Source organism: Vespula vulgaris, chromosome 8, assembly GCF_905475345.1.
Source record: "Vespula vulgaris chromosome 8, iyVesVulg1.1, whole genome shotgun sequence".
In the NCBI taxonomy this organism is placed as follows: Eukaryota; Metazoa; Arthropoda; class Insecta; order Hymenoptera; family Vespidae; genus Vespula; species Vespula vulgaris.
The window spans coordinates 8,202,640-8,219,947 of record NC_066593.1 but is presented as its reverse complement, the minus strand read 5'-3'; the positions used below and the strand labels follow the sequence as shown (position 1 = coordinate 8,219,947).

The 17,308-nt window shown below is 29.8% G+C and overlaps 2 protein-coding genes across 7 annotated transcripts in view; one reads left to right on the top strand and one right to left on the bottom strand.

Annotated features, from left to right (window-relative positions):
- Positions 1 to 3,682, top strand: part of LOC127065666 (interleukin-1 receptor accessory protein-like 1-B) — a 195,186-nt gene extending 191,504 nt beyond the window's left edge. For all 5 annotated transcript variants that reach the window (XM_050998368.1, XM_050998366.1, XM_050998370.1 and 2 more), the window contains one exon: positions 40 to 3,682. In XM_050998368.1, coding sequence (XP_050854325.1) covers positions 40 to 548 — 509 coding nt within the window. In that variant the 3' untranslated portion in view covers positions 549 to 3,682. The remainder of the gene's footprint in view (positions 1 to 39) is intronic.
- Positions 3,683 to 3,803: 121 nt separating this feature from the next.
- LOC127065655 (probable multidrug resistance-associated protein lethal(2)03659) lies at positions 3,804 to 17,225 on the bottom strand. 2 transcript variants are annotated; one of them, XM_050998307.1, is made up of 16 exons: positions 17,032 to 17,225; positions 13,802 to 13,916; positions 12,857 to 13,150; positions 12,620 to 12,733; positions 11,791 to 12,215; positions 11,516 to 11,672; positions 11,228 to 11,430; positions 10,750 to 11,150; positions 10,434 to 10,648; positions 10,123 to 10,341; positions 9,869 to 10,049; positions 9,585 to 9,761; positions 9,040 to 9,499; positions 8,463 to 8,838; positions 7,320 to 8,016; positions 3,804 to 7,067 (listed from the first exon to the last, which is right to left on the bottom strand). In XM_050998307.1, exons 2-16 carry the CDS (start codon positions 13,876 to 13,878, stop codon positions 6,921 to 6,923), a joined length of 4,143 nt encoding a protein of 1,380 aa, XP_050854264.1. In that variant the 5' UTR covers positions 13,879 to 13,916; positions 17,032 to 17,225; the 3' UTR covers positions 3,804 to 6,920. The 2 variants fall into 2 exon arrangements, with proteins under 2 accessions (XP_050854264.1, XP_050854266.1); XM_050998309.1 differs by lacking the exon at positions 12,620 to 12,733.
- Positions 17,226 to 17,308: the final 83 nt, after the last annotated feature.

Here is a 17,308-nt window from a genome sequence, read left to right as displayed (position 1 = left end):
TCCAACGATTATCTGATAGATGTTTATCTGTTTCCTCAGGGAATCTGGAAATTGGACCGCATGCAAGTACGGCTAGGCGTGTAATCGTTGTGCTGAGTCCAGCATCGTTAAGTGACGTTTGGACGGAGGCAAGCGTACTGCCAATACTGAAACAGCTTGCTGGCCTATCGACAACTACAATCGCAGTGATGCTGAAGGATTTACCGAGTACAACGACGATGGGGAAACCATCATCTAGACGCGGTGATCGAACCGACAGCGACTACGTCCTCTTCGATCGTTTAAAGATCCTTCGATGGGACGAATCAAACACAGTCGATAAATCCTTAAATCCACTTTCCTCCTCCTCCTTTTCATTCTCTTCGACAAGTTTCCTATCATCGGGCGATCGCCGTAAGTTTTGGTACAAGCTAAGACTCGCGATGCCACCGATGAGACCAATCGGAAACGAGAGTACCTGCCAATCGGTCGCGATGATCGTCCAATCGAACGGCAAGTGCGGACAACAGAAGGCACGTTCGCGCGAGAGTCTCGAAGTTCTCGTTTAATTTAACCCCTATTTTTATTATTTCCTTTCCACGCAGTCTCTATTTCCCAATCTCCTATTTCATCTCTAATACTTTTATTATTATTATTATTATTATTATTATTATTATTATTATTATTATTATTAATTATTAATTATTATTATTAATTATTATTATATTATATTATATTATTATTATTATTATTATTATTATTATTTTATTCAATTTCATTATTTCTCTGTCTCTCTCTCTCTCTCTCTCTTTTTTTTTCTCTCTCATGAAATCTTTATATGAGAATTATGAACAAAGTGATTGTATTGTCGAATCATTCGGAACGCTTCTAAAAATTTTTTAAACGAATATTTCTAAAAGAAAAATTAGAAACTTTTTAACTCTTTGACCATCATGCACAAGTTCAAGAGAAGGGATGAGAAGAGAAGAAGGGGGTAAGGGGGGCGGTTGGCCGTACCCCTAGATTTTATCAAGTCGAGAAGCAATGTGCTTGTATTTATTGGGTTTAACTTTATTCCCCGTCCTATAAATATTCCACTCTATATGTAGATATGCTCGTTTCAGAGAAAGAAATTTAAACTCTTTGAGAATATCAATATCAAAATATGTATTTAAATTTGACGCGAGCTTTTTCGAACGATTCGATGATAGTTATAAAGAGAAAAAGAGAGAGAGGGGGAGAGAGAGAGAGAAAGAGAGAGAGAGAGAGAGAGAAAATGAAAATGAAAATGAAAATGAGAATGTAAACTTCTGTCTTTTTCTCTATTACGATTTCTTTTTATTCTTATTTTTTAATCATACGACAAATTTTCGCATACTCTGTCTCTCTCTCTCTCTCTCTCTCTCTCTCTCTCTCTCTCTCTCTCTCTCTCTCTCTTTCTCTCTCTCTCTCTCCCCCTTTGTTTCCGGCTCTTTTCATTTTTAATTCTCGAGAAAGGAGAGCAATGCAGCCCTCCGATTGTATCGTACTTGACGATCGAAGAACAATTGTAATCTTCGTCACATATCGAAAAAATTCGTACTAATTCGTGCTCTCCCTGTTTCTCTCTCGTCTCCTCTCTTTATCTCTTTTCTCTCCTCTCTCTCTTTCTCTCTCTCTCTCTCTCTCTCTCTCTCTCACATACACTTTCTTTTCAAATGTATGTATATGTATACCACCTCGTGAAAATTCGTCCGCGAGATCCACCGGATTCTTGTGTGTGTTCTGTCTTTGTTCGTCAATGTATAAAGCTTGAATAAGTAAGCTCTCGATAGACTGTATATGTATGTAAATCGTAAGAGATTCGCCGAGTGACCTAATCTCTCTCGCCAACTATTATCGATGCTTTTATTTTTATTCGTCCTGGCGTACTTTGTAACAACCATGAAGAAAAAAAAAGAGAGAAAAAAGAAAACAAGAAAAGAAGAAAGGAAAAGAACATAGAAAATTATAAAGAAAAATAAAACAAGAAGGAAGAGCGAAAACGATGAGAGAAAAAAGTCTTCCATCTCAAAACGAGCGTGTGAAAGCATTTCTCGTAATAAAAGCGATTTAGAGAAACAATCTCCACGATTTTCGTCTTTTAAGCTATTTTTCTTTTTCTGTATGTGTGTGTTTGCATGTATGCGTGTGTGTATATGTGTGTTCGCGTGTATGTATATATATATATAAAATATTATATATATATATATATATATATATATATATATATATGTGCGTATCTCAATGATACGTTCACACACTAACGATACTGTTCACTTTTCTTATTTATTTATTCGATTAGCCCGTTGATTAGTTTTTCTCTTTTTAATTTATATATTATGATATAGATATATTCGCTCGCCAACTTTCTGTTCTTCTTTTTTTATTTTTTATTTTTCTTTTTTATTTTCTTTCTTTAAACAATTACAATTACCTTTAAGAAATATAAATGGATATATTATATGTATATGATAAGTAATGATAACAGTGATGATGATTACAATAATGATAATGATGATAACGATGATTATGATGATTACAATGATGATGATGATAATCTAGGCCATGTGTTTCGGGCATATTTTTTCAATGCCTTTCCAGAAGCAACGATACAATTTTACGATACGAGATTAATGCGTAAATGGTTAGCAAATAAGCTTTTTTCTTTTATATATATATATATATATACATACGTATATACACATATATATATATATATACGTATATACATATACATGTGTATATATATACATATATACATATATATATATACACATATATGTACACATATACATATATATACGTATATACAGATACATATATATATATATATATATATAATTTCATATTTATCAATATTTTTCCTCATTTATAACTCTCTTCTTAATTTGTTTTTTTTCTATTATATGATATTCATATTATCACGTGACTTTCTTTCGCGTCGCGCCACCACCCGTAACGCCCTCTGCTCGATCCATAAAAAGATATATCCACGAAGCAATAATGATAACAACAACAACAACAATAACAAGAACAACAACAATAACGATAAATAATAACACCGTAATAATAATAGTAATAATAATAATAATAATAATAAAAATAATAAAAATAAAAATAATAATAATAATAGTAATAGTAAATGTAATTAAAAAAAAAGAAAAAACAAAAAGATAAAAAAATAAAACTAAACGATAAAGACTTTCCTCCTAACGATTGTGATTACAGCGGAACTCGGTTAAAAAAAAAAAAAAAAAGACAAAAAAACGAAAATAGAGAAAAAGAAAAAAATATATATTTCATTTCAAACGTTTCGTTTCCGTTTCCGTTTCCGTTTTCCGTTTCCGTTTCTGTTTTTATTCCGTTTCGTTGCGTTCCGAGTTCTACTGTATGATAACTTAATACGTTTAATGATTGGTAATCGTAATTGTTAGTCCGTATGTATGTGTATGTGTATATGTACGTGTCCCGTGTAAAAGCACATAATTATTATAAAAGTTAAGAAAGCTTTATTATTCCGTCGTCGGATTATTAATTTTTATCTAACATTAATATGGTAATCTCTTTACTGTCAGTATTACAATACACTAGTGTACTTAGCTCGCGACAATACGCTTTAATGATTTACAATAATCATTGTGAGCGATCATTGCGAGATGAGTATAAGCAGAGTATAGATGTAGATACGTATCTTTTTATTTTATTTTCCTCTTTCTCTATCTTCCTCTATCTCTATCTCTCTCTCTCTCTCTCTTTCTCTCTCTTTCTCTCTCTTTCTCTCTCTTTCTCTATCTTTCGTTTCATTTTTATCTTTTTTTTTTTTTTTATTTAATAACGATACGGTTAAACAAACATGAAAGAAACGTTATGGCGAGACGAGAGACACGATGAATTGCATACAACATATGCACTCACGCACACACACACGCGCACACACCCACACGCTCGTAACCATTTCGATGCTATTTTTATTTATATATATATACGTATTTGTATATATATATATTTTTTTCCGTTTTGATTTTTTTTTTTTAATATTAGGAACTATCTCTCTCACGAACTCGATAATTTTTGTTTCTTTTCGTCGATCATGGCGGCAAATTCAAATCAACGGATTCTCTTTTGTTACCTGCGTTAACATACAAATTAAATAATAATTTTCTTACATACCGGACGAATCATTATTGAGATAATGCCCGTCTTTTGATTAGAAAACAAATTGAAATTTTGGGAAATATATTTCTTTCTGTTTCTTTTGTAATGATAATATAAAACTTACGAGTTCGTCTCAAGAGAGTAGATAAATAATTTTTATTCTAAATAACACCAATCGATTTTTCTTTTTCTTTTTTTTTCAAATCATTCTTTTCTCTTTTTTGTTTTTTTATTGTCATCATAACCAATTTTTAAATAACAACGCGATATCGATATATTCTACAGCGTGTGTATATGTCCGTGCGCGTGTATAATATACATACATGATTTGGATCTTCTATTAGGAAAAAGTAATTTTTTTTTTTTTAGTCTGACAAGCCAGGACGAAAAATCGTGATCCCATAATGCATAGTAATTAATTAATAATTTTTCTTATTCCATCGTCGTTTCAAATATATTTATAATATAAAATATAGAATGATAATAGAAGAAAAATTTAAGATATACTTATTTTTCTTTTCTTTTTTTTTTCAACTCCTGACGCGATCTATGTTGTCATTCTATAATAAATATATATCTATATATACAAACTTCGCATACAATTTCAACATTTTTACTAATAATAATAATGATATACAATAGTAATAATAATAATAATATAATAATAATTATAACAATAATTATAATTATAATAATAATAATAATAATAATAGTAGGAATAGTAATAGTAGTAATAATAATAATAAAAAAGATATACTCCATACTAAAGAATTCTAACGAGAAGGATAGAAATGACTCGTTAAGAAGGCGGACCACATTGAGATATAGTGGCATTGATTAAAGTAATTTCCTTCTGTACATCTATATTTTATTTATAAGAATTACATTTAATTAGAGGCACTTGTAAAAGAGCAATCATTTCATCGACAGAGCTATAATAATGATCGAATAAGAGACATCTTAGAATATTGATCTAAAATGTACCGATAGATGAAATGCTTGCGCTCGTATATATGTTGTGTGAGTGCGCACGCGCACGTGTATGTACGTATGTAACATGTATGTATGTATGTTGTATGTATGCATATATGTATGTATGTACGTACTTATATGTTTGATGTTTAATATGTATATGTGTGTGAATGTTTCTCTAAGTATGAATGCGATGTAATATACATGATTTGAATCTCTTACGAGCGAAGAGTATTTTCTTTAATCTAATCTACGAGCCAGGGCGATAAAAATTGTGATGCCGTGATGCAACCTAATTCATTATTAATTATTCTCATTACATGTTCGTTTCAAATGTTTATAATATAAAATGTAAAAGGAAAATTGTATGAAAAGCTGATGTATACCTTCTTTTTTTCCTTTTCCGCTTTTTTTTCTAATTCCTAAAAGGATCTATTTTTTTATTCTATGATACATATACATATGCATAATTCGCGTACAGTTTCAACGTTTTAATAATAAAAAATGGATATATATATATATACATACATACATATATATACATATATAATTAACACTCTTTATAATCATTATAGGCATATCTTCATTGAAAAGAAGTATAATGTAAGCACCTGTCCTTTGGCATTTTGATTTTCTAAAGTGTTTTTTGTTTATATAGCACGCAACGCATTGTGTGTACATATATATATGATTGATATAAAACGTCCAATATATTATATAAGAAATAAGTACGTAATTATAATATATTTTCTTTTTTTATCTTTCTTGAAAGTTATATATATATAATATATATATATATATAATATACATATATATATATATATATATAATATATAATACGTATAAAAATAGAACATTATTATTAAGTAAAGCGGTAATTTATCGTTAAGTACTTCCGGTAGATAGAGATAGAGAGAGATAAACAAAAAGTATAATAAGATATAAAATATTAAGTAATAATACTGAATCCGCGCCAGCGCCAGACAGTATAAAATGGTTCTCTACAATTTCATTAAGATTTGCTATAAAAGAATATTATTTATAGAGAATATATAAATGTAAAATAATCCAAAAAAAAAGTGTGAAAATAATCCAAAGAAAAAGAAAGAAACGAAATAAAAAGAAAAAACCAGGCATGTACTGTGTCGAACACAGAATTAGGCACGACCGAAATGTAGTTCGCATTATAATGATGACTGGCTAATTAATATTTAAAATATATCTATATAATTTCATATAGATTTTATATTAATTTTAATGTTTGTATTATTCTTGAGAATGTTCATTTCGACATCAGAAATTGGAACTTGTATGTATATTATCGTCGAAGGTTATTTTATTTTTGGCATAAATTTTTAAGTCAATCCATCTAATCGTTTAGAATGGATATACACATACTCGCATACGCACATACACACACACACACACACACACACACACAGACAGAGACAGAGCATGGCATATAATATGCATATATGACAAACACACTCGCGCATTTCGATTTTAATATATAAAAGTTAAAGATCCGCAAGTGTTTATGAATATTTTAAATAATTTTGGAGATGATCGCCTAATATGACATATGTTTCACACACACACATATATATATATATATATATATGTATATAAATCATATAAAATAATTTTCACGCTACGGTCGTGCCTAAAAAAAATAAGTATTTGAAACTTGCCGCATTTATAGAAAACATTTTCGAGTTAACTAATCTCTATCGACTCGTATAAAAACGGCGCTAATAAAAGGCTAACGTGGTGATGATTTTACGTGTCACACATCAAAGCGACGTAGAGTTGTAACGAGACGTATAATTATCATGAGCTACGACGGTCAAGGCGTCCGCCATGGCTTGACCCGTTTCTTGCACCATATTGTATAAGTATCCTTTACTGTTTTGTAACAGTATATGGGGATGATCGAATTCCTGCAAATTTGACAAAAAAAAAGAAAGAAAGAAAGAAAGAAAGAAAGAGAGAAATAAAAAACGTCATCATTCTTGTAGAATATCATTAAAACGTACCAAGATGATATATAATCGACATAATATAAGCATATATTATCAAAGAAAGCATGGTACGAAAAAAGAAAGAAAGAAAAAAGAAAATCAAGAGAACAAGATTCGTCGACATGAGATAAAAACTTTGATACGTCTGATAAAGATACAGGATTAACTTACCACCGCATGACCGGCATCCATTACCAATATACGATCGCTATCCATCACAGTATTTAGACGATGAGCGATAGTAAGTACCGTGCAGTTTTCAAATTTTCGACGTATAGTCTTTTGTATAAGTTCATCCGTACGTGGATCAACATTGGCCGTAGCTTCGTCCAAGATAAGAATCGGATTATTTCGTACGATCGCTCGTGCCAAACATACGAGCTGTCGTTGGCCAACGCTCAAATTAGATCCACCTTCGTTTATATGAGCTTCCAATCCCATTTCTTTAAGTTCAACTTCTTCCAATGCTTGCCACAATAGACTGTCTTGATAGTTATCAAATGGATCAAGATTTCTTCTCAACGAGCCAGAAAATAAGAAAGGCTCTTGTGGTATTATACTCATTTTCGAACGAAGATCGTGAAGGCCTATCACGCTTGTATCTATATCGTCAATCAATATCGGTCCATCGATTTCAGCGAAACGGAACAAGGCAGAAATCAAAGACGATTTTCCTGCACCTGTTCTACCCACTATACCTATCTTTTCCTTTGCTTTTATCTCGAAAGTAAGATCCATCAATACAGGTGGTTCCAACAATGCATAACGCATCGATACACCTCTGAACTCGATCTTTCCCTGTTGCGGCCAATTTTCTGGTGGTTTCTTGTCGGGTGTACTTTCCAACGGTGGTTCGCTCTCCATTTTGCTGAAAAATTAATTCTCTCTTCGATTTCAGATAATACAAAGATATTTTATCTACGAACGAGTAAGATCGAGGATATTCGATATAGGTTTATAATTAATTATTGATTTCTTCTTACGAACTATTGGTTTGAAATATAATCTAAAAAGCAAGGTTTTCCAAAACTTTTACCTTGAGAGATTCGCTTTCAAAAACGATAACTTCTCGCGACTTACTCGCTGATAATGCATATTTGAAAAGAAAATATGAGGGTAGAAGTACGATCGAATAAAAAAAAACATAGATAATTCTCATGTGATCTACTTTGAGTAAGACTTGAGAAATCATTCATTCGACGATTCTCGAATGAGTAAAACTTTGTTAATTAATATCTAAGCTTATACTCTCTCTAAAATATTTAACGCTAGCCACACTTCCAAAGATTATTTGAATCTATTAGTAGCACATACCTGTACTCGAGTATACGTTCGACCGAGGTCATTTGATTTTCCAATTCCGTACTCTGTCGCATTCCCCATTGGAACATACCAGTCAAGCCGATACTTTGAGTAATCGCCAGACCAACGTCACCACCCTTCATCGATCCAGAAGCATCATCGTACATAATGAGAAAGCTCAGAGTGACCAGAGCTATGTACACTAGGCAGAAGACGTCTAACCAAAATCCAAAGGCACGAGAGGAGGCAATGAATATGAACCAAGCCGAGGAATGCAAATCCTGATGGTTGTCGAACTCCTTAATAAGGATTTCACCAGCATCGAAGGATCGTATCGTTGGTAAACCCTGTAGAGTTGCGTTCAGGTGTCCAAACACCGGTGAACGGGCTGATGACCATTTATGTTATACTCATTGGTTCTCTCCAATAATATATTTATGAATTATCTTATTAATATATGAAAAGTATCTATATTCGAACACGACATGATCGAATATCATCTATTTTTCGAAATCGAATCGAAAATGTAAATACCGATATCTTTATCATAGTAATATTATCGTAGTATTATTGTATTTGAGGTACTCACTGATTCCTTCGAGACGTTTAACACTGCGACTTGTGGCAATATAGAAGACTCGTAGATAGTAAAATACAAATCCAATTAAAACAGTCGGTATCATTAACCATGGATTAGCAATGGCAACGACTATTATAATTCCAAATAATGATAGGCCAATTTGTACGCAATCGATCAATGCAATTGGTAAAAGTTCATCTACGGCGCCCATGTCCTTGGAAAATCGATTGAGAACTCGGCCAGAGTTATTAGTGTTGAAAAATCGCATTTTTGCATTACTGATACAACGAAACATTTTATCGTGTAACGTCATTGACGCTCGCATACACATATCAAAAAATGATACTGAACGTATGAGCGTTATTCCTATGGTAAGTACAGTTAAAGCACTGTATATATAAATACAAGTTTCTCGATCAATTGGTCCTTTCCAGTCTAAGTGTTTAATACCATCGTCCGTTACATTTATCTATTGATAAGATTATAAGGAGAGAATTAAGTTTAAATAAATAGAACGATACGATCTTAACATTAAAAATCTGATTTGTTCTTACTGATATCTCTTCCATATTGACCCACTGAGATATAAAGAAATCACCTCCACTTGCTGCCGATTGAGCCATTACACAAAATCCAAAAACTAATGTAACTACGCACCAATTACCACCGGCTAAGAAATAGCCTGCATAGACTTTTCCTGAAACGCTACCTTTAGTCCGCATTTCAGCTAACTATAGAAAATAAATATAAAAGAATAATGTAGATAATAATAGTAATAATAATAATAATAATAATAATAATAATAGGTCCAGTCCCCTTGTAGTAAATATATTATTACCTCTTCCGGTTCTGGTTGCTTGCTGGTGTCATTCGTTTTACAGGAACTCAATGAAGTGATACTTGGATTACGGGAATTGCTTCTACTTGCAGGCGTAGAAGAAGATTGTTCCTCGACGTATGTTGGAGTTTCCAACAACCGTCCAAAATCGACTCCTTTCGAGCCCAACTCGTCGTACGTCCTTATTAATGGCGTTACGTTATATTGATATTTATTAAACAAAATAAATTTTGATATTACTTTTAAATACTTACCCCTCCGCCTGTATCACGCCATCCTTCAACACGATAATTCTACCGACATTGTGCAAATACTGTAATTGATGAGTAACAAGAACTCTGGTTTTTCCTTTTAAGTACTTAACAACGCACTCTTCGAACATGTGCTTACCAACGTGAGCATCTACGGCGCTTAATGGATCATCCAGCAAGTAAATATCCGATTCTGCATAAACCGCTCTTGCTAAATTTATCCTATTTTTTGTTTGTTTGTTTTTTTTGGTTTATTCTAATATTTTTAATATATTTTTAAGATAATTATTTAATCCCAATTAAAGTATACTGACCTAGCACGTTGACCACCGGACAAACTTATACCTCGTTCTCCTACTATTGTCTTATCACCGTAAGGTAACAACGTAAAGTCTCTTTTTAATTGACATACTTTAATAACATTATTGTATCGAACTTGGTCCATTGTTCGACCAAATAAAATATTTTGTCTAACTGAACCAGCAAATAACCATGGTTCTTGACTAGCGTAAGAAATGTTTCCATTAACCTGTAAGTGAAAGATAATGAAACAATTTAATTTCAATTATTTCAATCCCGTCTAAACAAATATCATATGCTAATAATATTGTTATAAATAGATTAACATACCTGCAAAGTACCCGAGCATACTTTCAATTCCTTCAAAATAACATTTAACAAACTGCTTTTCCCTGAACCAACTTGTCCAACTATAGCTATAAGTTCACCTGGACGAACACGTATATTAATATCTTGCAATGTATATTCATTTTCAGATGAAAACCACTTAGCAGAAGTACGTTCTAATTTTATAGGATCCTCGCTATCTAATTTTGGTTGTTCGGTACAACTGTTCCTCTTGTTCGTTACACCTTCGTTTATTTCATTGTTTAAACTAGTTTTGTTCTTGTTTTTTTGTTCTACAATATGCTTATTTTTATCTACGTTTTTTTTTGATGTCACTTCCTCGTACATCATAAATTTTTGTAATCTTTTTATAGAAACCATAGCTTCTGCTACTTGAGTGACACCTAATATAGAAATACATAAATTATTTGATTAATAATTTGTCAGTAATATCAACAGTTAATAATAGGCTTAATCTTACCTTGTGGGAAGAAAACTGTCATAGTTTGCCGTAGAATATTATAATATGCTGTCAATATAAAAACTTTTTCAGCTGTTATCTTTCCATCTAATAAGACGTAGGCTAATATAGTGATAAACAAACACATTCTTGTGGTGAAGATAATAAATGACATGGTAACACCTCGAATATATGACGTTGAACGGATAACGTTGATTTCTTTCCTATTAATTAATAAACATTTTGAATATAGTTAAAAAGGCTAAAAATAACATTTATATAATTGATAATTGTATTATTTCGTTTTACTTTCTAGCTTTTTCTATTAAATCACTGAATGGTTTTTCCCATGTATACATTTTGATCGCTTGAATTCCTGTTATGATCTCGTTTGTTAATCTAACTCTTTCATCTGTTCTTATAGCCGTCCTTAATCTTAATTCTGATGACTTCTTACCCAAATATCCTAAATAAATAAAAGGGTTCAAATATATTATTTATATGTGTATGTATATGTGTATACATATTATGTACATATATATATATAACTATTATTAGTTAAACCAAAATAAAATATGCTTTACCTTGAAGAGGTATAAACATTAACAATGTCGCGACACCAATAATAGCAGCTATTTGTACTTCAGAGAACATGAAGTAGGTAATAATTATAGTTTCAAGTGGCGCAATCCATAAGTAGTGTAAAAATATGATAGCGACATCAAATCTATTTACATCATTTGATAAAAGATTAACAGCTTGCCCAACCGTTGTTTTTCCTAATGCAGTTCTTGATAATCTCAGTGCTTTTCTATAGATTAGGGAGCAGCAAGCTACTCTCATTTTCATACCCATATGAAGAATAGCCATCATGTATGGGTGTACAACAAATACATTTACGGCAGAACACAGTATTATTCCAAGAGCATATAAATAAGCTTCATTTTTTGATACTTCGTTAGTATTATAATATCGCAGTAAATAGCCAAGAAATAATGGTTGTAACACTCTATATAAAAGAAAAGAAAAGTTATATTACAATATTCATTAATTACCGATATATTTTGTTAATAATTGTTAATGCTTACAGCAATATTAATTAAAATAATAAACATTCTAGTATTAGAAAATATTTCATAATACAGTGTTACTCCAAATAAATTACAACATAATATTCTCATCTATAGATCTTGAAAATTTTTTAAATCAAACCAATATATATAAATAAATAAAAATGAGTAACAAATGAATAAAAGAGTATGTAGTAGACAAATCATAAATTCTAAATTAACTAAACATGCAAAAAACAATAAAATTTCAACCATATATGAAGATGTAATTTAGATGATTAATAAGGAAAAAACAGAAAGGAAATTTAACGATCTCTCAAAATTCTTATTTTTGCGAACTTGCATATCAGAATTATTTTGCTTCTTATACAGTGGATCATCATTTATCGGAGCATAGGTATGTTCTCGTGGTCTATAGTAACGGATTAATAGACCAAGGAAAAATGGTTGAAATAATCTGCATATATATATAACAATAATAATAAACTTAATAGAAATACTTGCTAATTAATTAATTATATAAGTACTTTATCCGAATAAAAATAATAAAAATATTGTACAATAATATATATGTAATTACCTAAGTACTATTTCCATTATGACCAATATTATTCCATAGACCATTATGCGTGCGCCAAAGCATTTGATTAAAACTTTCAATAAACTAGGCTCTTTCAAATTACTTTCATCGTCAAGTTTTTCATCACTTTTAACAGCTTTATTTTTTTTTTCGTTTATCCTCTGACATTCTGCCTCCCATAAAGTAGCTAGCTTTTCTCCAAGTATACTACTTGTATGCTCTTTAAGAGGCTTATATAAATCAGATACTTCAAGATCTCTATGATACCCTATCCAAAAAGTGCGTAAAATCCACCTATCATGAAAATATGAAGATATAATATAAATATAGATGTATATGTATGTATGTATACAAATATTCCTCTTAATTGATTGTATAACCACGAATAGACATATGGATATGCATAGAAATAGAGAAGAGAAATTTTTGTTCAAAATGAATCAAAAATTATAGTTATCATTATCATTGTCAACAAAAAAAAAAATACAAAATCAAATATTGTAAAATATTTTAGTCTTCGATTATCAACAGGAAAGAAAGAAGTAATCAGTATAACATAATTGTAACATTTTATAGTCATCACTACAAACATAATCAATAGGTATGCAATAATCGTCCGTAACCGTAGACGAACGAATGATGATACCCTTCCTGTTTATAAAAGACATGTTTGTGTCAGATACGAAGATAAATTCTTAGTAAGATATTTATCCTTATCCAACCTTGCAATCGTATAGTTTAAGCAATATACACCAAGATAGAATTTATCAACGATTGTCATGACAACGAGACACTTTAAAATGAGATAGATAAGTTTGTATATATATATATATATATATATATATATATATATATATATATATATATATATATATGCGTGTCTATAATAAACAACTCTTCTTTTTATAGAAACAAGTATTTTCAATTGCTTCAAGTAATACTTACGTGAACGTTAATGCGCTAAGAGGATTGGCTTCCTCGCGAGGATTTTTTTTCTTCTCAAATTTCTGTTTTCCATCCATGACAATAATATTGTACTGCGATCGTTTACTCGCCTTTTCTGAAAACAATATAGAAAGTAGGAAAAATAAGAAAAGAAAAGAAAAATTGCAATTGTAATCTTATGTATGTACGGATATAAAAATTGAAACAAATATATATATATATATAAATGGTAACTTCGTATAAAAAGGGATAATGCATTTTTCGATTGACCTTGTTTGAAGAGTAAGAGAAGGGAGATGAAAAGAATAACACGGAAAGAAAAAAGAAAAATAAGTAATTACATATTTCTAATTGCAATAATAATTTATACTCAATATTACGGTATGATATTACAATAATCTTTTCTTTTTTTTCTTATTTTATGGAAGGGTTGGAATATGATAATAATCGTATCTTATCTTCTCTTTCAAATATCCACATTGCTTTGTCCGTTATCTCAGTAGCTGTACAAATATTACAGCTTTTTTTATAGTATTAAATATTGAATTTAGTTATACATTAATCGTTGTTACTCAGCAATTTTCTTTTCACTTCAGCAATTGTTCTTTGTATATCGTATACGTGTAATATGTATAGACATATACATAAATACATTTATTTATATTTATATACGTAAAAGAATTATATTGTTATCAATAATTTCATAAATTATTACGATGTTTTGTGGTAATATACATATATATATAATTAAATTTAGTCATACACTGTTCTATCAGTAATTTGTGTTTTTCATTGTGATTTTATGTAATGTATGTAATGTATGTAATGTACAATAACCCGATACATATATATATATAAGAATACATTTACTCAGCTATTTACGTATATACACATACCCACACAAATAATAGTTCAATAACTGTACATTTATTTACACTTATTGTTACTGTTTTGGTAATAATCCTTGAGAACACCATTAATATAAAGAAAAAAAAAGAATAACAAAAGATTACACAACATTACACATGAAAACAAAGATTACGTACACGTAAAGAGATACACACATATACACACATACGTACTCAGAGAAAAAAAAAGTAAAACTATTCTTGAATGAATAACAATATATCTGATTGACAATTAAAGAAGTATTATTTCGAAAGATAATAATAAAATTAATATCATCAATGATCTCCTATAGAGGATAAAATAATGCGGAACTGATATCACAAAGAAATTCTTTCACATTATCTTGTAATAGTATGAGAAAGTATTTCTTCAAATTTAAAGATAATGATTTATGAAGAAAACTAAATTTCCTGTATTACGTGATTTTCGTTTCGTAGAGAAGTAACATAATTTTTTCTCGATGTATAATAATCATTTTTTCTCGACGTATAAAAACGCTTTCTCGACGTATAATAACCGATAAGAGAAACATCGTTGATCTTTTCCTTTGTGAAACGCAAAATCATCATCATCATCATTATTATTATTATTATTATTATTATTATTATTATTATTATTATTATTATTATTTTATTTATTATATTTTTGTAATTAATACTATTATTTTATTTTTGCAATTATTTATAACATGAATATATTTCAATGAAAATTTATCATTTTAATCTTTTCATATTGTAAATAATCGAAAGAAAAAGAAAAAGATAAAAAAAAAAAAAGGAACAAATATTTAAACATCGGCTTCGCTTGTAAACTTCATTCTTAAGTCCGCATGGTTAAATTTACTGATATTGATAAGAAAAATATATAAAAACTGACGTAGAAAAGAATGATTTATGATGACACTTAATCCTGAAATAAAATAGATTACTACGTGGATGATAAAACGGTTATGGCAGAGGACTATTTTCACCTTTCAAGGTCATTTCCTTACATGAACTTTTAAATCAACAGGTTCGACCTTTTTTTTTCTTTTCTTTTCTCTCTCTTTCTCTCTCTCTCTCTCTCTCTCTCTCTCTCTCTCTCTCTCTCTCTCTCTCTCTCTCTGTCTTTCTCTCTCTCTCTTTCTCTCTGTCTTTCTCTCTCTCTCTCTCTTTCTCTCTGTCTTTCTCTCTCTCTCTCTTTCTCTCTGTCTTTCTCTCTCTTTCTTTACGTACAACTTATATATCTCGTTCACGCATGCATCATGAATTGAACATGTGTGTGCGTGTGTATGTGTGTGTGTACGCCTGCTTTGTTAAATCGTATAAAATCTAATAACTGAATCACGGATTAAAGCTCAACGAACGTTTGAATTTAAGTACGCTTTATACGTATATTGAACGTTATATATATTATCATTATATGTGACGTATATTGGCATTTGAAAATATTTAATACTTTATTTTCTCTCTTTCTATAACGTAATATATTATATTATAACAATATTATCGTAATAATATTTACTATTATTATTGTAGTAACTAATACGTTAAAAACATGTCTACTCATTCCTTAAACCAAACTAATAGTATCTTCTTCTAAACTTGGTTAAGAAAAACCTGTTTAGAAGAAAGGAAAAATCATTCAAGAAGGATAAAATTAAATTAATGTAGATATAATAATAATAATAATAATAATAATAATAATAATAATAATAATAATAATAATAATAATAATAATAATAATAATAATAAAGAAAGAAATAATAAAAATATATCATCTTTTTGGTAAACTTTAATAACAACTCCATTATACTAATATATACAAGTGATAAATTTGCGAAAGAAAAAATGTACTCATTTGTCACTGCCGATCGATTTGAACACGATCAGTGTCATAAAGTAAAATGAACATAAAAATAATAAAAAGAAAAAGAAAAAAAAAAAGATATAGATAAAATTATAATAATACATAAATGGAAATTCGAATTGAGATCGATTTTTCTCAAATTCGAGCTTATCATGTTCATCCTACTTTCTTAAATCGCTCAAGGCTACGAAACAGCTATGCAATCGAATTATACGGAGAATAAAAATAAATTTAAGCAGAATTCAGATATATAATTCTCTTATTTAATTCGAAAGTTCGATATATATATATGTGTGTATATATATATGTATATATATATATATATATCATATACATATATTATATATATGTATATTATATATGCATATTATATATATATATATATATATATATATATATATATATATATATATATATATATATATATATTGTAACGTAATATTTCGCAGTTAGAAGCACGCGCTTTTACTTACTTCGTAAAAGTAAAGATGAAAAGTAAAAAAACTTGTCTAAGTTTTATGCGTCAGGATCCCATACTCTTCGATTGCCTAACAATCCCTTTAACAACAAACTAGACACCCAGTCGTACAGAAAGCGTTTGCTAGACTGCAATAAAAAACGCATGTATCATTGGTTAACCCCGAATCATAAACACGTGACCATGAACAACCTACTGAAATTGAGTGAATTCTACTTTTATATAAGAGATCACCGTCTTCTTTAACGACCGTAGCGCCGTTAAGTGAAAAT

Excerpts from the sequence above, each read along its gene's own strand:
- LOC127065655 (XM_050998307.1), bottom strand. The coding sequence starts at position 13,878 with ATGGATGGAAAACAGAAATTTGAGAAGAAAAAAAATCCTCGCGAGGAA. Across the intron at positions 11,673-11,790 it reads AATGTTTATACCTCTTCAAG|GATATTTGGGTAAGAAGTCA; the intron begins GTAAAGCATATT and ends TTATTTATTTAG. Across the intron at positions 9,500-9,584 it reads TCAATATGGAAGAGATATCA|ATAAATGTAACGGACGATGG; the intron begins GTAAGAACAAAT and ends TCTTATCAATAG.